The 27,196-nt window shown below is 33.4% G+C and overlaps 1 protein-coding gene across 1 annotated transcript; it reads right to left on the reverse strand.

Annotated features, from left to right (window-relative positions):
- Window positions 1-26,576, reverse strand: LOC138310638 (inositol-trisphosphate 3-kinase homolog). The gene is made up of 10 exons (XM_069251920.1): window positions 25,058-26,576; window positions 9,524-9,608; window positions 8,732-8,881; window positions 8,160-8,232; window positions 7,263-7,398; window positions 6,489-6,545; window positions 5,838-5,891; window positions 5,349-5,468; window positions 4,847-5,023; window positions 1-4,595 (listed from the first exon to the last, which is right to left on the reverse strand). The coding sequence occupies exons 1-10, from the start codon at window positions 25,529-25,531 to the stop codon at window positions 4,512-4,514; spliced, it is 1,410 nt and encodes a 469-aa protein (XP_069108021.1). The 5' UTR covers window positions 25,532-26,576; the 3' UTR covers window positions 1-4,511.
- Between the last annotated feature and the right edge of the window lie 620 nt (window positions 26,577-27,196).

Here is a 27,196-nt window from a genome sequence, read left to right on the forward strand (position 1 = left end):
TTTCTTTGATTGTTTTATTTCTTGATAAGATGCACAATTAGGTTAATGTATACAACGATGGATTTCACATTATGCAAGTAGCTTGATACCTAGTGGTTTTCCTGAGACACAAATATATAGATATACTAAATCAAAAATAGTAACTTGGTAAACCCTGGAATTTTATAATGAACCCTTCCAGCTTTAGAATTTGGAGGGATCCATTTATTCTCAGGGGAGAGTGGGATACTCGACCATTCATAGAGTAACAAAACTTTTTATTCAGATAAAAGGACTAAAGAATGTGTCAATGTATATACAACACAGTAATGCTGTAAAATTGTATCTTTACTAAAAGTTCCCGACTGGAAACGCATACCATGCCAGTTTGCACCAAGTAGTTAAGTTGGTTTTAAGCATTAGAGTAATGAAAAAAAAAATTATAAAATTGTAGCATTTTAAAAGGTAATCAGTCATTGCAAAATTACTCTTGTTTGCAAGTCATCAAAAAGAACCTGTATCAAAATGAAAATTCAAAGCATTTTCCTTCTAATAGAAACCCCTTAAGTAATTTAAAAAAAAAACATTTTTTATTAAAAACGTTTTAAATCAACTCTCATAAAATGTGTAAACATTAACATTCTAGTTTTGTTTAAAAAAAAAGAGAAAAGAAGCAGGAATGTTAAAAGAAAAATTGTGATAATAAAAAAGAATATATTAATTATTCTTTAAACATCTTTAAACAATAGAAGCACAAGCAGATTATCATTTAGAACATAAGAAAGTATATATTCTACAGAGCCATATAATATTCATTTAATTTTGATACATAACAGATTAGTATATGGTATATTTTACCCTAAAACGTCAACAAAGAGCTTCTGTCAAGACTTATTAATCCTACAACTAAAATATAATATCAGATACATGTACATGTACACAAAGATTCCAGGAAAAAAGCTCAAATGTAACAATTCTACTAACAATCCATGCTTAATAAATGCCCATTAAAGGCATTTTTCTTCGCCTCTTGTTGTCATCAGAAAATTAGCAAACAAGCTTGCATGCATCAGATTTTTTGTTATTTCTACACGAAATTCAACAATTTGTTATTTAAGCATTGTTGTTACTATTTTTTAACTTCATAGGGGTATGAGAGAAATTTTGTTTGCAGATTATTTTTTCTTAACCAATACGCAACGTCTACGTCTCTATTGTGACGTCATAATTACGTCGGATTTTCGCGCCATTCTCGAAGTTTTTCTTCATAGTATATGAAGAAAAAGAATCTGCCAATCGGAGAGTTGGATTTACTATGAAAACAAATAAAGATCAATTATTCTTCGGAAAAACAAAATGTTGAAAATTTCTTTCTTTTTCACTATTTTTTCAGAAAGACATATCTTGTTATTTAATACATATATATTAATAAGCTAACATTAAAGATAACATTCCAATTTGAAAGCATAAGCCTGGGCATATTTTGATTCTAGAACCGCAAATTGACCAACTTTTACATTAATAATGTATCAGTATCCAAATTTGTTTATTGACTATGTGCTATAGTGGAAATAGATACAAACAATTTGTTTTTCAATGTGTTCAATATAATTCCAGCTCTGATATTGTTTTGAAAGCATGTATACCAGTATATTTCTATTTCTTATTAGATGAAAGAATGATTTCACTTCTAAGACCTTCATGTCCTTACAAATCTTAAAGTAATTGTAAAATAAGGACTTGTAAGGACTTGTAAGAGTTCCTAGAATGAAACCATCGATCTATACTCAGAGGTGGTGAAATAGTGAAAAGCAATTATTTAAAGAAATGTACATGTTAGTTACAGAGCTGAGACAAAAACAAAAAACTCCTTGGTCTCTTAAGATAATGTGGATCAAGGAACATAAAATTGAGCATACCATGAAGCTATATTATATATACCTAGTATATGTTTCTGAAAATCTCCATTGCACAACTAAGGCACATGTAGAGAGATTGCATGGAAATAAACAATTTTGATACATCATTATTGCATCATGTATCAAACAAATTATCTGCATTATTAGACACAAGAACAGCGGTAAACGTAACAAAACACAACCACAAAAACAACCGTAAAATTCAGAAAATATCAAAGGTTTTCATTTACTTGTGCCAAAGTTGAGTATTTTTGTTATGCAGTTTTCATGTCCTATTATCTCTGATATTTCTGCTAGAGTTACTTCCCTTGGACTAACACTACTGGGCCATGTTCGATTATGCGATTTGACTTGTTGGACCTAGTTGTTCGTATATGAATTTCAGACAGACCTGGTGAATTCATATTGTTTTCAGACGAGCTTTGATAAAGCCCTCACAGGCATGTATAATAAACTGCAGGTCCGTCAGAATTTATACTTGAAATAATGACTTTTACAAACGGTCCAACAGGTTGTTCCGAATAAACAAAAACGGCCCTGATGTAGTGACCCAAGGGAAAGTAATATAATAACTATCAGATCAGAATGATGAAAAGGCTTCGACTACATATAGCAGCTATGACATTCATATGTGAAATAATTACTGTTAACTTATTTTCATGGAAACATCATTTCATGTTTTTATGTCCAATGATGAGGATAGATAACTCTAAATAACAGAAAGTATTTATAAATTACATTTATATGAATATTGATAAATCAAATGTGGAGAAATATACACTGACAAAATTGGTCAGCCTCCTTTGCCCAAACAGAATGCATTTCAAAACAATGTTATTTCAATAAGTACTTTTCACAAAAGACTAAACAAACTAAACTCTTGATATGACTGAAGCTAATAATATCAAAATATTACAAATATTGCACCTTTTCAGTAAGTTGAATTTAAAGTACTCAATGAAAAAATTACATGATCACTTTTATAGGATGAATTATACTTCATTGATGCTGAAAATCATATGATTTGGTGTAAAGAAACTTGGTGTCATTCATAATAACTCAAAAAAAAAATATTTGGAGCCTCTTTATCAAAGTAACTACAAACATTTTATTTATTGACTCTAATTATACTACAAAATTTATCATATTATTTATTTATGAATTTATTTATTTATATGTATCTATACCCTTGTTGAGTTATCTAAGTTATCTACCTTAGTTAAACTCTCTCCCTTGTTTAAGATATATCTACTCTGATTGAGTTACATGTATCTACTTTTGTCTATATATAGCTATAATTATCAGCCTTTCTGAAGCTGTCTACCCTGAATGAGTTATCTACCTTTGAAGAGTTATCTACCCTGGCTAAATTGTACAATGTGGTTATGATATCTAAGTTCAAAAGATTTTAACAACAGTTTGATGGCACATTGTCGACTGGACTGGAATAATATTTAACCCTGTTTTAGTTTTCTATTCTTCATTAATTTAAAATCTGGTTGGGTTGTGATTAACTGCCAATCTATGCCGAGATTTCTTTTTCTTCACGAGTTATCTACCTTGTTTAAAGTATTTACCCTGATTGTGTTTAACACCGTTGTCCAGACTTTATTTGTTGTGGGTTTTTTTGTTAGACCATCTTCTAGCGCAGCTTGCATTGTTTAGTTCTGTTGATAATTAAAACTGAGTTATCTACCCTTGCTATATCTGACCCTTTTTACCTGTATTTTTTACTATTCAAAGACCTCATGTTGTATTGTTTTTCATCCAAAAAATCCAAATGAATGAATGAAAAGATGAAAACTTCAATCAATGAAACATCTATCTTATTCAAGCAATTGATTTACATGACATGTCTTTTCACAAGGACTCTGTTTTAAATATAACTTTACCAGGTTATCTCCCCTTTCATGAACATAAGTCTTTCAACACTAAAGAAAAAGCATATACTGACCTTTTCGACACAAAAATCTTGAATAAGCTCCACTAACCAGTAGCACAAATAAGTTTTTAAAATTCATACATGAGAATCAAAGACATAAACAACATACAAATATGTCAGAATGCTGACAATCACAAAATAACAATTACAGAGATTTTCACCACTGGGTATATACATACATATACCAGTACAGATTTAACTTGTAAGTCTTATACAGATTCTGTGATCTTTCAGTAGCTTATCCAATGGGAGACTACTCCAACACGCAGAGTAATAAAGGGAGACTACTCCATCACACATTGTAATCAAAGGGAGATTACTCAATCATACATAGTAATCAAAGGGAGACTACTCAATCACACATAGTAATTGAAGGGAGACTACACCATCACAAATGGTACAATACTCCAAGATTTAAGTAACATCATGTAGATTATGCCAGCAAAACGCTTCATGTTTAGTAACTTCAAAATCAGTTTCTAAGCCACTATTGTTCAGAACCTTTTTGTAACTGCACACACAGCAAACCTATAACCTCCAAAAGGTTCATCAACACTTGGATTGAACACATTCCATATCACAGCGCTTGTTGCCGAGGTCAAACTGACCTTTTGACCTCTCGGTCATTGAACTTTGACCTTCATTGATGTCACAAAAACACAAATCTAGCTTCAACGATCTGCAGCAGAATGTGATTGGAACGTCTCTGTGGCGGAACTTCTACTGGATTTAGGAAATTCTAGTTCTTCAAATATCTAGAGAAAAGAAACAAATAAAATATCATCACAGAGAGTCATTTTTGCAATAATGTGAAATCACTCTGAATGAATAGTAAGTCTGCTATTATTATGATTATTTATCAAATTTATACCTATGAAATAATTTTATTCATAATTTATCTTCTGTTATATCAACACATCATCAACACATGTTTAAAGCCTTGCCCCCTCTCCCAGCTCCTCACCTCCAACTTCCACCTTTCTTAATATTTTTGTACTTTATTTACCTTGATTAGATTGTCTAGACCCGAGAGGTAGCCATCTTCATGGTTGCCTAGCATCCATGGTTTTCTGTGCGTTAGTGTGATGCCATCCCCTATCGCCATGGCTTTGGAGAAATCGATCATCCATACCCCTGTGTGTCCCTCCTCATCATACATCACTAGTAACGAACTACCGATCATCTGGAAAATAACAAATAAATTTATGTATTACTTTTGGATTTGTTTATTTCTAAATCAATTTCTTCTTATTCAGTCTTTTATCTCTACCTTTACTTTAAATACAAAAAAAGCTACATATTGTTGAACACAGTGAATTACTATAAAGAAACAGTCATTTTTTATTTCAATTTGTGGAATGTTTAATTTGAGTGAGAAGGGAGATAATTCTAACAAAAGAAGAATTACTAGAAGAAAGGTACCATATATATACCAATGTGCCATAATAATATTACTAATATCAAACAACAAATTATTAATTATTATCAGGAACCGATGTGGTTCTTACCTCATGTGACATCAGAAATTCAGATTTTTCAAATTTCTTCCTAACACTGTGTAATTTTTCACAAATGTCACATCTCGCTTGATCGTTACTCCTTAGGTACTTTGTCAACAGGCGTTGATTCTATAGGATCAGAAATGAATATCAATAAATCATAAATAATACTATAAGTTTTGAAATTATAAGTACTTCATTCACCCTGAAAAAGACATTTAGACTCTTCTAAATCAAAGACCAGAAAAGTTCATTGTGAAATTTTAGGGGTGAATGAGTTAATTAAAACAATGCAGCTAATTATAAATGGAGATCTAATTTTAGATTAGTAACAACATCAGGACCAATATCAATATACATGTATACCCTATTACTAACCTACCAACCTTATTTTTTTGGCCAATGTTACCCTAAACAGACACATTTTTTGGCCTTAAGTACAATTGAATTTTTTAACACATGATAAAAGAAGATACAGTTATTATCAAGAAAACCAACCTGTTCTTTTGTCTTTACTTTCTTTAGATTTGTCTCCGGGGCTTCACCAGAGAGCTGTAAAGCAACATATCCACATGTTTAAACAATGTCTGTAACTCAATTAAATATCACATAAAATAACCATTACACTTTCTGCAAGAAAAAAAATAGCATTGAATAGTCTTATTTAATTTCATTTGTTTAATGTCCTATCAACTATTGTTTTCACTAGACATGTACGATTCTAAGTTTCAAACTAGGGAGAGATAATCAATTACTATAATTCTGCAGACAGATTCGTATTAGAAAGTTACAGTCCATTATGGCAACGCAGTTTAGTTTTGCATCTGCAAGTAAAATAACCATTTATTTTTCAAAACAATTAATCATAAATTATCGGTTATAAATTATACTCAGGCAAAGTGACAAACAGTCAGTGATAATTTTATTAGTCAGTGAACTTGCGACCCAGAGGTGGAGAGCATGTGGTAATATGTTGAGACATCTTAACCACTCGGCCACTGCGGCCCCTAATGACAGATAATACAAATATGGGGCCAAGTCTAAGGCGAAGGGTAAATGTGATATTTCTTTTCCAGATATTTTCTTTGAAAAATGTGTTTACAGCTGACAAGCCAAGGAGTAGGTCTGCAATATGTGATCATATCTTACCCGAAGTGCTTCAATTCTAAACCCAAATTCTGCTGTTGAACTCTCTTGCTCTCGGAACTAAAAGCAAAAAAAAAAAAAGAAATTTTTTTTTTATTACAAAATGATTATACAAAAAGTTTGATAACATCAATTCATAATACATGTAAATATCAAACAAAAATGTTCTTATTTAAAATTTCAGTATTTATTCAAATAACAGCATGGACATGCCATTGGGCAACACGATTTTAGATGACTTATAGTTTTATTATAATTTGTTGTTATAAATATTAATCCACAATATATGAGATAATTCAATCTAAACTTAATATGTATTATTCAGCGGATTACCATACACCTGTCATCAGCTGCCAAATACCTGCATTCTTATAATCATACAGAATACAGAACCATGTCAACTACAAATGTCACTTTACATGCATCTTGATCACGAACATGACAATTCTTTATGAATCGTTTTTTATGCTTATTAAACCTGTTGAACAACAAATCTGGTACACTACTGTACACGTACTTACTTAAGAAATGGTTCAATTTGAGCCTTTTTCCCGCTGGTTTATGAAACGCTACTTCATGTAAAGCACTTAATTTTGCAAAAGTCTGAAAGCATTGGTATTGCACTAATTTATATCCATGCTAATTTATATTTTTCAGCATTTGCGTCAAAATTTGACCGCACTAAAATAAGTACAGTTACATTAAGTTACAGGTACTGTTACATTAGTTACTGCATATATCGGAGTAGTTAAATAAGTAGCTATAATGCTATCTCACCTGCATATATCGTAGTTTAGTGATGGCCTTATTTTTCCTCTCTGTCTCTGTAGGAGCATTAGGATCTAGTGCCACCATTTTCTCATATAAATCTTTACGTAGGACTGGATTCTTTACTTCTGACTCCAGAAACGTTCTAGGAATGTAAAATATCACTTTTATTAAGTTTTGTTTTGTTTAACATCATATTTACAGCCAGAGTAGTTTAAGGACATGCCAGGTTTAGATAGTGGAGGAAATCCGGAGTACCAGGAGGAAAACAATCAACCAGCAGTCAGTACCTGGCGACTGCCCCACATGGGACTTGAACTCATGACCCAGAGGTGGAGGGCTTGTGGTAATATGTCAGGATATCTTAACCACTCGGCCATCCCAGTATTAAGTACAACTCGACTAAACTCAGCATTAAAATCTTAACAATACAAGTTTGAAATGAAATTTTGGTTAATTAAGATGAATTCATGATTATGAGAGAGAAAAATATTGTGATTTTAAGAAACAGGTGTGACTTTTCAACATTTAAAATTCTTTTATATTTTGTCACATTTATTAGTTGAGAATTAATAGTAGAACCACAATGTTGTAATTGCACAGGTCAGCAAGATGTCATCTTTCAAGAATACATTTTGTTGCAATTTGATAGATAAAATAGTGTTTATGAATTATTCATGAAGTACATTGACCTTTATGAATAATTGACACATTCATGTACATTTATAATTATAATAAATTTAATGAATTCATAATCTTTGGATAAATTGTTTTATTATTTTTCACTTTGTTTTAAAGATCCTTCATTCCTACATGATGTCTTTGAACTCCTCTTATTCAAAGACAGGAAGAGTTCATTATGATATTTCAGGGATGAACAACTCAAGATACAGTCCATTTACCAACCTTTTCCCAATCTTTATGTCCATAATATTGGGGTTTGTGAAGTGTTGAAGGAGATCTTCCATCTCAATAAAAACTGAGGTATGGTCAAGGATAAATAACAATATTTTTTCTACGCAAAATTGGAAACAAGCCATTTCAATATGTAGAAATAAGAAGATACACCTGTACGATATTACAATAATTAAATCCTGACAAAACTTATTCAAAATGATCAGTTTGGCAAGCAATGGCCATAAAATAAATCCTGTGTATATTGGCCTGGTCACCATGGCGACCTTATTTTTGGTAAATGAAAACTTACATGCACATCTATACATGGTCCCAAACAATGCCGTGAAGTTTCATTGAAATGGACCCTTACCTGAATGGTAACCAGAATTTCGGTACAATAAAAACCTGCATGTACATCTACATATTGTCCCTAATATTGAAGGGTGGGGCACATGGTTGATGATAGTGTGATTATTATCCTAAAATCTTAGTTATAACTAATTTAAAATGTTCAGATCATAATACCCAGCCACTGATGAGGGGGTATATTCTGTACTGGGTGAAAACAGTAAGAAGGATACACTCTGAGTTGTATTCTACCTCACGGTAGTAAATCGGGACGATGTCATGTGCTATATCCTCCATCAGGGCCTCGTATGCCTTTGTCTCTGTGTTGTCTTTCGTGATACGACGTTTCCAGATCGTATTAGGGCCAGCCGGGGCAAAGGAACCTGAGGAACATAAAAAGTCTTGAGTACATGACATATCGTATCTGACCGCATATGAGCCCCCATCACTATAAATATATAAGTGCATGCCCCTCCCTTTTTTCTTGGCCTCAGGTTAATTTCATTTACCTTGAATCTAAATTATTATTGATTATTACCGAATGGTTTATCTATTTTAATTACTTTTCAAATTAATTTGTGGCTTATAATTACTTTGTGCATTATTTGTCAAAGATTTGAATTTGGTCTGATTATTAACATCCCCTCCCCCCCCCCCCCCAACCTCAACTTTATATTTAAAGTGCCCTGGCCAAGGGCACTTCTTAGCTCAAATATGGTACATAATAGAGCTTCATAACATGAAGCTTTTCTTAACTTCATATTATAGTAGATAGTTAGCTTACATCAATTTTGTAATGAATTAAGTTAATTATTATATAATTGTATATATATATAGGTTATATCAGTTTTATAATTAATTAGATCTCGAATCTTTATGAAGTGCCCACCACATTTTCTCAATATTTTGATCACCCTGGATACTTACAGGGTTGACTATGGTATGTGTACTTGCTAGACTTGTTTATAAACTCTCCTAAAATTTGTATACACACGTCAGCCACTCAGACTGTGTAACGTAATTACCTGGATGGCCGGCCAACTGTATCCAGGCATTCTTCCGATTTTTAAGTAAAGCGTCGCTGGCTGGCGCTGTCAGATCTAGGGCAGTCTGAAACAACAAGGTGTAATATCTCTACTAAAATGTTTGACCGATTGCCCCTGTTATCTAGTAATGGCCCGTTTTAGCTTCAGAATCAGAAGGGTTCAAATTCATGTTGAGGGATGAATGTGTGAGACATTTTTATGTAATTGTATGAGATGACAAAATCATATTTCTTCTGCACTTATCATCTGATACCCAGTTGGGTCAGGTTTAGTCTCTACCAAATATAAACTTTTAATTTAGATATGACATGCACTTATCCAATTACTGGTATATATATGTGCAGTGCATGTTCATTTGAGTACCTGCATAGCTGGTCATTTATGTATTAGAGAATGGTAACTACAGTGAAACCTGACATAGTGACTGCCTCTGTATAACGACCACCTGCTTATTGAGATCCCCATTTTAGAGTCATCAATGGCAATTTATATATATATTAGGTAAAGGTTACAAGCTACAGTAAAAACTGCCTTAGCACTGCCTGTGTATAAAGACCACCTGTTTATTAAGATCCCAATTTTAGGGACATTAAAGGTCATTTATATATCAGATAAAGGTAGCTAAAGTGAAAACTGCCTTATCACTGCCTCTGTATAAAGACCACCTGCTTATTAAGACCCCTGTTTTAGGGTCTTTAATGACCCTTTATATCACAATATGACCTGGGTACAAAGACCACTTGGCTATTATACATAGAGACCAATTTACCTATAATGTCACTTTGGTGGTGATATAGACAGGATTTAACCGTGTTCGTATGCTGTGTAGGATTATATTTGTACGACCAATAAACTTAAATAACAATTGTTGGCATAGATATATAAAAAGATAGTAGAGTCTGCAGCTATCACTTTCAATAATGATAACTGTTTTGCTTTGATTGGATTAGTTACATCCTATTACTAACAGCCAGGGTCATGTAAGGATGTGCCAGGTTTGTTGGTGGAGGAAAGCCGGAATACTCATAGAAAAACCACCGACCAGCAGTCAGTACCTAGCAACTGCCCCACATGGGATTCAAACTCGCGGCCCAGAGGTGGAGGGCTTGTAGTAATATGCAGGGACATCTTATCGGCACTCGGCCAACCCAACCACAATCAACAATGGTAAAAACATTGTATGATGTTAAAGTAAGTACATACATCAAGTATGTTATACGTCAGCATATTTCGCTACTGACTTTGACATCCATCTATAATAATAATTGCCTCTTGATAGTCAAGAGGTTGCTGCATTATGCAATAGTAGCCTCTTTGAACCATGTATTATAATTTGAACAATAACGAATAGTCCTTCAAACCACAGCTTGTACATCAGGGCCATTATACAATGTATTATATACATATCTTATGTATTAGAACGGGGTCCTCATATCGACCTCTTTTATACAGACAGAATCTGTCTTAAAAGGCTAAAGACCAGCAACAGATCCTAAAAGGATAGTCTTGGAGGAAAGCCAAGTGGTCCGCGGGTTTTGGCAAATACACAGGTCCAAATTAGGGCTTGTGTAATGAAATTCGGGTCACTTGGCCACCGGGCAATGAAATTGGTCACTTGGGGGCAGGTGGTAAGGAAGTCAGGCATAAACACATTGATAAGTACATACAAATGTAATGATTGCCGCTCTTTGTAACATGAATATTCATCAACGCTTAGTTATAGATAGTTACACAATTTAAACCATATGACCTTAATTCTTTCATGTTTGTTTGTGCATAAATCATGAGTCAAAACGTCATGTATATGTGTCACTTACAAATGCTATTACATGCTTGTTGAAACACATTGAAAACATATGAAATATGAAACAACACCCACTTAAGTACAAAATTGTTTTACTTGATGGCATATTCAGTACATTTAAATGGATGTTTATGAATGAAAAACTTGTACGACATGACCTTATCACCAAGTAAGGAGTGATTTATCAGTAAAACTGTGGGAAAACACTCAAACCACTTCCGGGAGGACAGTGTTTCACTTACGTAATATTTACACACCCCTGTAGCAACAGAAATTATCTTATCTCTAACTTAAACATTGACGTAATTGTTTATTTTTTTCTCTTATTGAACTAGAACACATGATGGCTAAATAGCTACATTGTACATGTACCCATTTTTTAAGTAAAACACCAGCTGAAATCCATATAATTTAGTTGTCTCCAAATGTCAACATCAACATCAAACATTTGATTTTAGTTAATTATAACGAACCTCTGGGGACCTTAATGAAATCACTTCGTTAAAAACATTGTTTGTTATACTCATATTACCACACATTATATGAATTCTAACCTGGAACAAAAATCACAATGTTACAAGAATTTGTATTTAACATGTTTTACTGTATTTCTCACAATTTACATATAATTATCCCAAATCTAAATGTTTTTTATGAGAGTATACAGGAGTTCCTATTACAGTCCTTCAGCAGCTTGAAGCAGGAACAGTTTGACAGTGTTAGGAAGGAAAATGGCCAACATTGCTGACTCTGAACAAAAAACATGTTTGTTTTATAAAATTATAAACATCCTATTGCATTAACAGCCAGGGTCATTTAAGGATGGCCTCCGTGACACAAGTTGTCACTCAGAACACATGTATCCGTATTTTATAAAAACTATGGATCACGAACATTTCTTTCTCAACAATTCACAATTTTCTGTTTACATTTAAATTTTATCCCTAATTAACCTTTTCCTATTAGATACATGTATATTTGTGATATCCATTATCCAAATGGGAATTTCGGGGCCATTTTTTTTTTTTTTTTTTTTTTAATTTGCATCCATGAATAACAAGCAAATCAAACATGACTGCAAAGTGACCTATTAAATTGTTTCTGCATTCAATTACAGTGAATCAGTCAGAACTTTAGTGTTAATTAAAGGAAATAACATTCCTATAGAAATAAAATAATTAATCAGCATTTTAATTATTCCGGAGTATAACATTTTCTTTTTATGAAAGTTGCACATATTTTTTTTTTTTTTTTTTAATTTGCATCCATGATAATAACAAGCAAATCAAAATCGGGGACTGCAAGTTTTTTTTTTTTTTTAATTTGCATCCATGAATAACAAGCAAATCAAACATGTTTCTGCTGCATTCAATTACAGTGAATCAGTCAGAAACCTTAGTGTTAATTAAAGGAAATAACATTCCTATAGAAATAAAATTAATTAATCTGCATTTTAATTAAAACATTTTCTTTTTATGAAAGTTGCACATATTAAACAGCATAAATTGGTAACCAAAAATGAAAACATTCAACTACATGTAACCTGATTCAGACATCTTAAATAGGGTAGGAAAACCTTAATAATGAAATGGTACCAAACCATACTGGTTAAACAATACTGATACTTTTGAAGAAATTCCTTAAAGGTTTTAAGGATTTTTGTTTATTTTTTACGTCCTATAACAGCCAGGGTCATGTAAGGACGTGCCAGGTTTGTTGGTGGAGGAAAGCCGGAGTACCCGGAGAAAAACCACCGACCAGCGGTCAGTACCTGGCAACTGCCCCCATGGGATTCGAACCCGCATCCCAGAGGTGGAGGGCTTGTGGTAAATGTCGGGACATCTTAACCACTCGGCCACTAAAGGAATCGCTTATATTAAAATCTTAAAGTTTCCCATAGGAAAGCATTATGGAAGTTAAGGAAAACCCCTTAAGTTAAGGAGCCTTCCTTAAAATCTGTAATGCTTTCCCATGGGGAAATTTAAGTTTAAAGGAATTCCTTTAAGTTAAGTATATGTTCATTAAACTGGGCCCTGATGGTTGTCTAACAATACTACATATAGATTTCATTTACTTTAACATTGTAATTATACATTCACTCAAGTTATTCTGCATACAATATATTTCTCATTACATAACAGAATTGTAAGACATTTTATGTTCTAACACAATACTGTGCCTGTCTTCTTCATTTTGTCACTTTTACAGGGCAATTGTAGATTTTCTTGAAAAATTATGCCTCAATTTTTTTTCAAGTACCAATAAGAGTATTGGTTGTTTTTTTGGGGTTTTTTCGGGTTTTTTTAAGAGTAGCGATACTATATCGGTATCAAGTACTGGTATCTTAAGTCTTAAATGTCCAAACAGTTTATGTCTAAAACAGGATACTAAAAATAGGGATTGGCAAAAGTTGACAAAAGTTTGATAAATTGTGATGATTAATGCTTGTTTATTTTATTAAATCAATAGTTCACTCCCATAAAATTAGTTGGGTAATAAAATTTGGTACTGATAAATTAAATCACTTTTAATAAGCATTTTACATATGCCATATTCGCCACAATTACCGGGTAAAGTGCCCCTTCCCCAATTAGGCAGTGCCCCTTAATTCTCCCATTTGGAGGCGTTAAAGGAGTTAAAGTTACATATTAAACGCCCCTCCCCGCCCAAGGATGTTTTACAACTGTGTGATGCTTTTACAACTGTGTGATGCTTATATAAACTTGCAAGTCTTTCACAGTTAAATAAATGCCACCCCCTCCCCATATTCTATGGATTTAAGGATGTTTTACAACTGTGTGTTGCTTATAACATCGACATTGTATTCCATATTACATGTACAGATGATTTCAATTATTTGAATAGTGTATTTTCCAGAAGATAATATTCAAATAACCGGAGTATTCGAATAGGCAGAGATGGAATATTGCACCTCCAATTGACCCCCCAGTTGTCCTTGTGAGTCTTTCGCATGGGAATATAACTATGTAATAATATGTGTATCAAAAGAAAGAAGACATCATTGCCTGTTTACTGTGACAGATTAATGTAACCGAGTATAGAAAGAGATTAATATGGTAGACTTTTTTTTAGAGGTTTTTCGTTCACAACTCACATATTTGTTATCTATTAATCAGCCCCCTTTGTTATTATGGCCCTCTTATTATAACTTATTAGTATATATTGTAACCTGATTTTAGTCAACTCCAAATAAAAAAATAATAATTTCCCTATAAACTGACCTGAAGAAGATGACATTTTTCAAAAATATTCTGAAACTCTGATCATAAAAAACTGAAAGTGCTCTTACATAATACTGCCAGAAATCTAAAAAAATGCACTTTTCCATACTATAGATACAAATAGGTATAAGAATACTTTTCTTTGGTGTACCCAGTAAGGAAGACAATTAGTCAGAAATTTAAGGCAGTCAGCATTCAGCAAGCATCTTGCAAACCAGTCAAATATGTTTCAACCTGGGCCTGAATTCCTTAGCATAAAATTCTGCATAGGAAAAGCATTACAGTTTTTAGGGAAGGCTCCTTACTGAAGAATATTTTCCTAAACTTTTGTAAGACTTTTCTATGGAGAATTTCAATTGTTCATGAAACTAGGACCAGGAGCGAAAGGCTTACAGGATTCTTTTAGGTTCTAAATGACATGGCCATAAAACATATCAAATTTGTATTGACAATAAATTGTTTACAGCAAGGTTTTAGCCATCTGTTTTCCAACATCATAATTAACAATTGTCATGTTATATATACACAATCTGGTCTCACCGTTGGTATCCTGAGAAAACCTCTGTCAATCTCGTCCCATCCAGTCATCATAGAGGACATCAAAACGCTATATTACATATATACGACGCACCATAAAAACCTGGCCTGTTCATTTCACATTCCACACAGGAAATGATGATTATCCATAAAGAAAACAGAATGGTCTGAACAGTTTTTTAGTGACAGCTTGTATCTGTCAGTCTATTTTTAGTAACTACAACAGTAGAAGCATGATATAATGCATTATCAACAACTAAAGTCAGATAAAGTTAGCAAGTGTCAATATTTTGCTTATCTTATCAGTATAGATAAATAAACTAGGACTAGATAAGTAACAGTATAATCCAGGAAGCCAGGTGATTGGATTCAGATTAAAACCTGCCTTAACAACTTATAATCCTCTGTAAAATGACCACCTGCATAATCAGGTTCAGAAATTCTATGAGGAAAATCAACCAAATTGCAAGATAATTTGACCTTCATGGTTGATTATTAAAACCACAGTTGCCATAAAAACCTGTTCTAATCTTTCTCTCACAAGTTTTCTTTTTATAAACAGATTTGACTTAGTAACAACAAAACCTGTCATAGCAACAACATCTGTATAATGACCACTTGCTTATTTTTGATTACCGTATTCGACCCAATAAGCGCCCAGGGCGCTTAAAAATTGATAAAAATGAAAAGGTGCTAATAAGTCAAAATTATTGCTAAATTTATACCGTTTTATGTAGTATGGGCCCTTATTTATACCTGGGCAATTGACATTGAGGTCTCAAAAAGGGGAGGGGTGCTTATAGGGACATGGGCGCTTATTGGGTTGAATACGGTAGTAATACTATTTTCTTGTAGTGCTATAATTATAAATTGCCAATTTCTACACAATTTGTCCTGTGTATAAAGACCATGAAGACCGTTTTTTCTGTTTCCCTCATAAGGTCTTTTTGTAAACAAGTTTGACCACATGAAAGTAAAAACTGTCATGGCAACCACCTCTATAAAGTCCACCTGTTTCATGAAAACATATGTGTGGGATGCCAAAAATAAATGGACAATTTCAACATAATGTGACTTTGTACATAAAGATCATTTGGTGATAAAGACACTTTTCTTTGTCCCTTTGGTGGTCTGTATTGCCAGATATAATATTTGTAAGAGTAAATCATTAGAGAAGATAATCTATAATGTTTTCGAACCCAGAACCCTCTGCATACCAGACAAAGATGCTACTAATTGAGATACAATGTATATACATGTAATCAACAAGTAACATTCCACTGACCCAGAGACAGTATACTGACCCAAAGACAGTAAATACTGACCCAGAGACAGTTAATACTGACCCAAAGACAGTAAATACTGACCCAAAGACAGTTAATACTGACCCAGAGACAGTTAATACTGACCCAGAGACAGTTAATACTGACCCAAAGACAGTAAATACTGACCCAGAGACAGTTAATACTGACCCAGAGACAGTTAATACTGACCCAGAGACAGTAAATACTGACCCAAAGACAGTTAATACTGACCCAGAGACATGATGTACAGTTAATACTGACCCAGAGACAGTTAATACTGACCCAGAGACAGTTAATACTGACCCAAAGACAGTTAATACTGACCCAAAGACAGATAATACTGACCCAGAGACATGTACAGTTAATACTGACCCAGAGACAGTTAATACTGACCCAGAGACAGATAATACTGACCCAAAGACAGTTAATACTGACCCAGAGACAGTAAATACTGACCCAGAGACAGTTAATACTGACCCAGAGACAGTTAATACTGACCCAGAGACAGTTAATACTGACCTAGAGACAGATAATACTGACCCAAAGACAGTTAATACTGACCCAGAGACAGTTAATACTGACCCAGAGACAGTTAATACTGACCCAGAGACAGTAAATACTGACCCAGAGACAGTTAATACTGACCCAGAGACAGTTAATACTGACCCAGAGACAGTAAATACTGACCCAGAGACAGTTAATACTGACCCAGAGACAGTTAATACTGACCCAGAGACAGATAATACTGACCCAGAGACAGATAATACTGACCCAAAGACAGTAAATACTGACCCAAAGACAGTTAATACTGACCCAGAGACAGTTAATACTGACCCAGAGACAGTTAATACTGACCCAGAGACAGATAATACTGACCCAGAGACAGTTAATACTGACCCAAAGACAGTTAATACTGACCCAGAGACAGTTAATACTGACCCAAAGACAGTTAATACTGACCCAGAGACAGTTAATACTGACCCAAAGACAGTTAATACTGACCTAGAGACAGTTAATACTGACCCAGAGACAGTTAATACTGACCCAGAGACAGTTAATACTGACCCAGAGACAGTTAATACTGACCCAGAGACAGTTAATACTGACCCAGAGACAGTTAATACTGACCCAGAGACAGTTAATACTGACCCAGAGACAGTTAATACTGACCCAGAGACAGTAAATACTGACCCAAAGACAGTTAATACTGACCCAGAGACAGTTAATACTGACCCAAAGACAGTTAATACTGACCCAGAGACAGATAATACTGACCCAGAGACAGATAATACTGACCCAGAGACATGTACAGTTAATACTGACCCAAAGACAGTAAATACTGATCTAGAGACAGTAAATACTGACCCAAAGACAGTTAATACTGACCCAGAGACAGATAATACTGACCCAGAGACAGTTAATACTGACCCAGAGACAGTTAATACTGATCTAGAGACAGTAAATACTGACCCAGAGACAGTAAATACTGACCCAAAGACAGTTAATACTGACCCAGAGACAGATAATACTGACCCAGAGACAGTTAATACTGACCCAGAGACAGTAAATACTGACCCAAAGACAGTTAATACTGACCCAGAGACAATTAATACTGACCCAGAGACAGTTAATTCTGACCCAGAGACAGTTAATCTTCTCACTAAAAAACACTAGAGAGATACATGTAAACCTTACAATACCCAAGCCTGAGTTGGTCACCAATTATATCTGACAGCTAGGACAGAAGAAAATCTAGCCAAGTACTGGCTATATAGGATTGATTTATCAAGAACAATGTTGTAGTGGCCAGATGAGAATTTGAACCAAATATGAACCTCAGAATACCAGACTACATGATCTTTATCACAATCCACTACTAAGTCTAAATTTTATTACAACCCACCAGAGTTACACCTGTACATTGTCATGGAGATATCACAATCATTTAACTTCCATATATGGCTCTGAAATAATGATTTATCAGTAAACACAAGCGTTTTTTAAATCTTTAAACATATACAATGTATTTATACTAAGCATCTAAATAAGCTGATAGGCTTTCTATTAATGTTAGACTGGTGAGATACTGAGGAGATAAAAAGAACAGGATGATGATAACATGAAGTTAAAATTTTACCTTCAGTAAAAGTGACAGACAGCTCTCCATGTGTAGATGTAATTTCTTGGTAAGGAAACTCTGCATTCTCTACTTTACATTAAATCCCTTCAGAAACTATAATGTCTCAAATATAATAACACAAGTACACTCTTTTGACACAAATGTTACACAATGTCAAAAGAAACGTGTCCCCTAGATATTAGGAATAATCCAATTTTCACAGTCGTTTATCCTTTCTGAAACACTAGCTAATGTTCGTGTCCATATATAATCATAATTTCGTCAGAATATATTCAGAATAAGAAAAACATTGAATTTTCATATCCTTAAACGGTTTCACAATTCATATACACTGTAACACTAGTTCATTGTGTTAAAACAGTTTACAAGTTATTCCCCGACCGTAATGACAAGAACACAATCAAATCTTTGTGTATGTATATATAAGTCAAGAGCGAGTGTACATTACACATGCGTGGTCTGAGTAGGCTAAATGACTGTATATAACATATATATAATTGCTGCTCTATGTCCCGTACGACGTCCTTAAGTGACACATAAGTATGTCAGCGCTCCGGCTCTACGATCCTATAAGTAATAGACTGAATCACCGGACAATCACTTAATATGTATTAAGCCCCGCTCATCTGTCATTTTAAGATCCACATCATATTCTTTCCTATAAACGTGATATTTTTTACTATTATCGTCTCGGTCACTGCTCTTTTAATCATTTTTGTTTATTTCTACAGGTAATATTTACAGAAGATTAGATATCAAGGATTGGTTATATTACATCACACAGGTGTATCTGTCTTATGAGAATTACAGGTAAAAGTTACAGGTAAATAGCCTCACGAACCCCTAGCTTACGTACACATAACTTCCGATCTAGATATACTGTGATAACAGTCAATCAAGAAAAATAAATAAACAATATTCTACTTGACGTATTTTTATGACAAACACAAATTCTAGTACAACTGTAAATATCTTGTTGACAGATAATGATAATAATCACTTAGTAACAGAATTAATAAATACTTTTTTTTTCAAATTGATTTTACAAAATCATGGAAGATTATAGTTTTACCAATTTCATTTTTAAATTTGTTATTTTTTTTAATCAAAAGTATAAATGACTACCACATTAATTGCCTAAAGACTATAAATCTATAATTAACACAATTATCATACATTATATTGAGTTTACAAAAAAATGATCATACAGTTTTAAGTTTCATTTTGTGTTTTTTTTGGAGTTTTTTTCTTATTTATTTCATCAAAATTAGAACTAACTGTAATGGCACGCCCAATTCTTAATATGTTTGAACAGGATGCGCGGGAATAGGAAGCATAATCAACATGTGCATGACAGGAAGATCTAGGCATGATTTGCCACACCCCTCACCCCTCATCCCCCCTTCGCCCCCCCCCCCCCCCCAATCCTGCTTGATACACTATTCTTGCACACCTGGTCTAGATCTATAGTAGTTCAGAATCATCCATATCAGTTAACATTATTATCAGTTGACCTTTAATAATTGAAAACCAAATATTAACATAGTTTTAGAATATTGAACAAAAACACCAGAACACAAAATGAAAATAAACTCACCAAAATATGCATGTCCATCTGACCAGCCTTACTCCAAGCAATTAGTACAATTATCACAATCTATAAAAGTCTTTCGTCACGTAGGTAACTTTGATAGATAACAATTAATGACTCGAAACACTATAGTCCATCAAGTAGTCGACAAAGAATACAAAACTTGAACAATGACGAGCTCGAGTGATAGCAGATCAAGGCTCTTAAAAAACTTCTCTTACCGTATATTAAAAAATATGGGAAATTATACCAGGGGGGATTTTCGCTAATTACATGAAAGTGGCTTGACATTTTGTAATTGGATGAATTTTGTTGTTAAAAATCTGAAAGTGTATCTATTATGAAAATAACAATACAGTGAAAGTTTTATGCATGCAAATCACAAAATTAAGCACTCACGAAAATATTCATGTTTACAATCATCCAGAGATTTGTAGAATCTAGCTGTTGTTGTAGAAATTCAAAAACCACGTCTGCTCAGTGAAACCATCTATTACATATTTATCAGCAAACTTTACCTATTAAATATCTTTACACTTTCGAAGTTTTTAAATTAAATTATCACCATTTAATTTGTTGATCACTCTGCATTAGTATAGTTTACAACTTATGAATCCCAGGGATTACTTGTTTTGAACTTGTAGCCTCAAGACTAGTAGATAGCTACATGGCAGCCAGTTATTGATAAGAATTTCTCAGCAGAATTCTAATATCAGAATATCTCCCCTACTTAGAAACATATCAAGTGACAGACAAGCGAAGTTTTTAACATTAAAGACACTGTCAACATATATATTACACTTCGGCCAATGTTGGATCAATGTTGCCTTCTTCTTTCAGTATCAGATGAGAATGGACAAATAATCGAGTGTGTTTGAATGGTAAAAATATTCTAAATTTGCATATTACAGAGTTATCTAACCTTCCAAGTAGGTATTGATTGTGATGTCATGTGTTTGTGAGCGAACATCATTTTTTTAGAGAAATTACTTGAATTTCGTTCACAAAAAAAATGTAAAAATTTATTGTCTGCTCAGATTGTAATAGTATTTTTCCCCAAAACGTCTATTATAGTTACTTGTCCAAAGGTAAAGGTCAATTAATCTGCACTTTGTTCAATAACTTTGGTCATTATATGTATAACAAGTAATCTGTGGGCCCCATCCTCCCTGTTCAGAAGTTGCCTGCTGTGTCTTATTTATATGCTTCCTTCACTCTTTGCTCAAAAGCATCACTATCCCACTGGGATTTGGTTTCGGAACAGGACCCAGGTTAGATTGTCAAATTCAGTGGAGATCCCAGCAGGGTACCAATTAAATTCGAGCGGGATCACATCATGATCATGGTTGAATTTACTCTTGGGATCACTATCACTTTTGACACTAAATTTTCCCATTAATGGTCCATGTTTTGTTTTTTGGATCTTTTGCGCTATATATCATGCTTCCGTGCTTAATCTGCAAAATAGTGATCTTGCCATAATTAGGTCTAGATGATGGTGGTCAGACAAATAAGGTTGATACCTCCATAACTTAATCTTATCAAAAGTCATTAATTGTATGAAAATATCCTTAAATAAATGATAATGATTTTGGGTTTTTTTTTTGGTTTTTTTTAACAAACTAATAATTCACTAATACCACACACGTAGAAGTGACAGACAGAGAAGTGCCTTGATTTATCATCTGTAAAGCTGCTAATGATAGCAAGGTCTATTTTTTTAAAAATTGATTACAACACCAAATTGAAATGTCATTAAAACTTGTCATTAAAATGTCTGAAGACGTGAAAATAAATGTAAACTTTTTTATCAAAAGCTTACATTATCAATTAAATGAAATAATAAGTGTATGTTCTGTGACACATCATCATCGATCATCTCATAATTATTATTATCATCATTATTATCATCATCATCATCATCGTCATCATCATCAATATTATCATCAACCTCAATATCATCATCATTTTAGAATTCATTCAATAATCAGTTAATTAAGTTATCAATCCTATATTAAACTACATATTGTATATGCATATTGAACATTATTTTGTATTCCAATTATAAGCACAATTAGTTTTTAACTTTCTTGGTAAAATTTTCATATTTTATATTAATGTTACTATATTGTAAACAAAATAAGAAGTAAATCGCACATTCTGATTGGTCGAACACACTTATGAATGAATGATGTCACAATTGTCTCAACCACAGCCATACTTGGTCATAACAAGCCTAAGGAAAGTCTATGATACGAGATAACAGGACAACCAGCTAGCCTAAGGAAAGGCCACAAAAGGTGATGGTTAACGTCATTCATAACGCTATAAATCCTTTCACTATTCATATGTGTACTATAAGATCACTGATGACGGATCTGTATACATAACGTATTTATATCATCATGATCATTATTATTCACTACAGTATTTACAGAACTAATTTAGACCTAAAGACACATTTGAACTCTTCCATTACAATGACTGGAACAGTTCATTATATTTTCATGGGTGAATGATTTTTTATTTATACTTTCTTATAGATACGTATTCGACCCAATAAGTGCCAATGTCCCTATAAGCGCCCCTTCCCCGTATTGAGGCCTTCATTTTTAATATATCAAAAGACCAAGACTGCACAAAACTATAGGTTTGCAATAATTTCATCTTATTAAGCACCTTTTCACTTTTTAAGTTTTATAAAAGCATTGGGCGCTTATTGGGTTGAATATGGAACATCTTAATAATGTTCTTAAAATGTAAATACAAGCACTAAGACAATAGTATGTTCTTTTCTTATTAAGATTACTGGATAAGGCATTAATATACCAGGTAAGCACGTTAGGTTTTGTTATAATACATCCTGTCAGCAAGATCATTGTCATATGGATTTCAAAATTAATTAATAGATTATAAATGAATCTCCATCATCTTGTTGAATTAATTATAATTGATAACAAATACATTATATTCATGTCAAACTTGTTTTTCTTTTTTCTTTATTTTGTTTTTGTTTTGTTTTGTTATTCAGATAATCAGAACAAAATGTTCACCCAACCCTATCAATACTTTTAAAGTATAACCTGATTTAATAAAGCAGGAAGAGTTGAGCCCCTTATAACTATACATAATAAAAGAAGAAAATTCAAAATCAACATATTGATTATATGTTCTTGAGTCCCTTATCTAATTTAGTCATAAATGGAAGAAAATGTTATAATTTAATAGAGATAAAACAAGTTTTGTTAATCACCATCTATCAGAAGTTACTAATTAATTTTATGATAAAGTTAATATTAAGATTGATCATTACATGTAATAGAGAAATGGTATAATTTACGTGTCAAATGATAACTTACCCACATTTCACAAATTTTTAATTTGCATGTACATGTATATATAATTGCTTACAGTTTTGTTACAAAAATTATGTTTGTTCATCTAATACCATAAATTCATCAAATCATTCAGGAGATGGGGACAAATAAGAAAACATGCTACTGGTCATCAAACAAAGGCACTAAATTTTGATCTGTATAAAATTGTACAACAACATGTATAATATTGTAGAATTTTTTCTGTCCTTGACCTGTAGATCAAACTCAAAGTGACCTTGACTTGATGAAAGGTCTAGAAAAATTGAAAACTTTTGTCGTCCTTATAATATATTTAGTTGCAGGATAAAGATTTTTAAACAAAAGTTTGAATTTTAGCTTGTTAGAATGCAAATGCCAACCAGCATTAAGAAATGGAAATTTTGACATTTGGTTGTTGAATTGTTGTTAAATGAAAATGTTTGGCTGAAGTGAAATTTAGATCTTAAAATAAACACAATTATATTTGTCTGGTGAACTTTTAGTGTCACATATATATATCAAAGTTATCGCTGAGTCACTGCTGTTGATTGAATCTGATTGTTTATTTAGCCTTACGGCTTACAAGTACAGTGTACAATGTAGTTATTTGACTAATGTGTATAGTAGGACTTAACTCGGTCAATCATCGGAGACCATGCAGGTTCAGTTGGTACACCATCTGGCTTGTGTTTTAAGGTCCTGGGTTCGATACCCCGAGTCTGGCCAATACATTTTCTTCTAGCTGTCATTCTATAGCTACTGCTTCAAACCTGATGCCTAACAAGGGGCATATATGAAGTTATGAGTAAAATTTTGGGTCTTTATTAGGGCAAAGACTTGTGAAAAAGGAAGAAATTTAAGGTCTAGAGTGTATAGAATGATCATCACGGCAACCATACAGATAGCTTAATCGGTACAGATCAATTATGATATAACTGGCTAATATACTTGGAGGCTCCAATTAGTTAATGCATTTTTCTGCTTCTACTAAATTGTATTTTTTCCTGTTGCATAAAAGTGGCTTAGTGGTAAGTGGTCCCAACAGTCAACCTCTTCTAAGCACTCCACCTTAATTTTATAAACCCACAAATTAAAAGTTATGCTTATGTAGATACCAGTTAATGAGTAATTTCTTTCCCCATCTGATAGTTTCCCAGGGGGAGAGAGTTGGCTAGCGGAATCTTTCTCTTCTCTTAATTCTAGGGGAGAAAGTATTGGCTAGCTGATTCCCCCTCCTACCCTTTCGATTTAATTCTAGGAGGGAAACTGTTGGCTAGCTGATTCTTCCCCCCTTCGATTTCCCAGTCAATTTATTTCTAAGGGGAAACTATTGGCTAGCTGATTCTTTTCCCCTTTCTCTGTCGATTTATTTCTACATGTAGGGGAAAAACTATTGTATAACTGATTCTTTCCCTCTTCTTGCTTCATCTTCCACCCCAAAGCCAAATAACCTGTGCCCAGTGTCATTATTGGGGATAATACGATAGGTTTCTAACAATAAGACAACTAAGTGACTGCAATAGAACAATATGAACTTACCATAGCTAAAAGGTGAGTAAGTGTGGTATAATTGAGATTCTGTCCTTCTGAAGTCGGCCGTTTGTTGTTCATTCCAAACGCAACGCTGCATTTTTTACATAGAGGCTCGTGTTTCACGATTTTCTGATTATTTTCCTGTGCAAAACTGGCTCTCCTGTTCACCTCTTTTTCACACAGATTACACATTTTGTATCCTCGCCACTTTGGGAAGTGACCGAATGTATGACCCTCTTTGATATGTTCTCCAGACGACTTGTGTAAGTTACAGCGATTTTGTTTATCAATGTTCGTTTCTTTGGAGATACAAATGTTCAGCTCAGGAAAATTTACGACTCTAGTGGAGACACGCTTTTTATACGGTTGTTTCATCTTAGGGACCATTTCAGTTCTTGTATATCTTGATGTGATATCTTCTGAAGTTTCTATTCCACTTTCATCGGATGGGTGGTAGTGCTTACTAGCAAGACATCCCATGATTTCCAGCCAATCAAATATAGCATATACAATTCCAAAAGCAATGTTCAGTGTAATATTATAGCCAATGGAATGTTAGTTTACAAAATTAATCCGAAATCAGCATCCATCAAGTTCTATAGGCAATCAAATGACATTATATAAATCCAGAATTAAAATCCTATGATTATTCACAATTGATGAAAATGAAATCGAAAGTCAGCTTTAATTGAATTGAAATAAAATTGTTGTTGTGTTTTACAATCAATCATATGAGAACCATAATGAACCCAAAATCAATATCCTATTTTTTCAATCGAATGTAAGTTAAAAATGTCAAAGCTGCAGAATCCCATAGCTTCTACCCAATCAACAATTGACACATTTAATAAAGAAATCACCAGGATATTGCTTTATGAACTATTTGAAATATCACATCAAATTTAAACATCCAACCACCACTTGGTTTGTCCAGAAGTCATGCAGGGACATCAAAAACGAACACAATCTTTTTATCTCCCACATCCTTTGCTATAAGAGTTTTATCTCCCACATCCTTTGCTATAAGAGCTTTAAGTTCACATGTACATGATCTTTAGATAAATCACAGACCAAATATCTTTGCAAGAATGCTTCAATAACCCTTCACAAAGTTCAGATATATCTCTTCTTCATGAAATTTTTAGCTGTTTAGCAACAATCCAAAATAACTTCCAACTCATTGTATCAAAGTCATGTCATTAAGGGATAGAAATTAAAAGAAAAATCTTTAATATTTTTCGAAATATTTTAAATGAGTCAAATTTTAGTGCCTAATTATCCCGATATCCATTGATGAGTATAACCAAATCAAAACATTGACAGAAAATTCCAGTTACTGTAGAAGTTCCAATATATCCATGCAGAGTTCAAGTCAACAAACTTCAAATATTTAACGATGTTGATCAGTCCACCATACACTGCAAACTTTAAGGTTACAGCTATGGAGAAATCAAATAAGAATCGGATCACTACAAATTTATGACATACAATGTCTAATTATGTAAACACTTCTTTCCTGCTACAAGACCAGCCAGAGATTTTCTTTCATCCTAGATTGATGTTGCCAATTCAGGTATATATATAGCTATATATATATAGCTATATCAAATTCCATCATGTTAATTCAACAGAAGGTAACATTTTCTATAGTACAGATCCATCTGAAAGTCGTCACAATTTAGTGAGTCTGCGTCATTATATGCAGCACTAAGAAACTTAAATTCTGCACGCAGAGCTTAGCAATTGTATAATATTAACGTTGTTACTTTCTGTGAAAATCCATCACATTTCTATAACATTTTCCGCCTGTCTCCTGACTCCCTGAAGGGATAGTCTTCTGCTGGCCTAATTAGCTAGGTAACATGTACGCATACCTCTATACATACACCTGATAAATATACCTGTCTCGTTACAGGTAACTCCACACACAGGTAACACATCTGCTCACCTGGCGACCAAAAAAGGCTAACAAACACAACAGCAATTACCGTATACTAGATCAACTGAGAGAGCGGGATTAATAAATGTTTGTAAAGACAACAAATGGGGAAGGGTGATTCCCTTAGTCGTTACCATGGAAACAGATTAATGGCTCCCGTAATATGAGAAGGCTTTAGACACAGGTATATATATACACATGTATAT

This window comes from Argopecten irradians, chromosome 16 (assembly GCF_041381155.1).
Source record: "Argopecten irradians isolate NY chromosome 16, Ai_NY, whole genome shotgun sequence".
Lineage (NCBI taxonomy): Eukaryota > Metazoa > Mollusca > Bivalvia > Pectinida > Pectinidae > Argopecten > Argopecten irradians.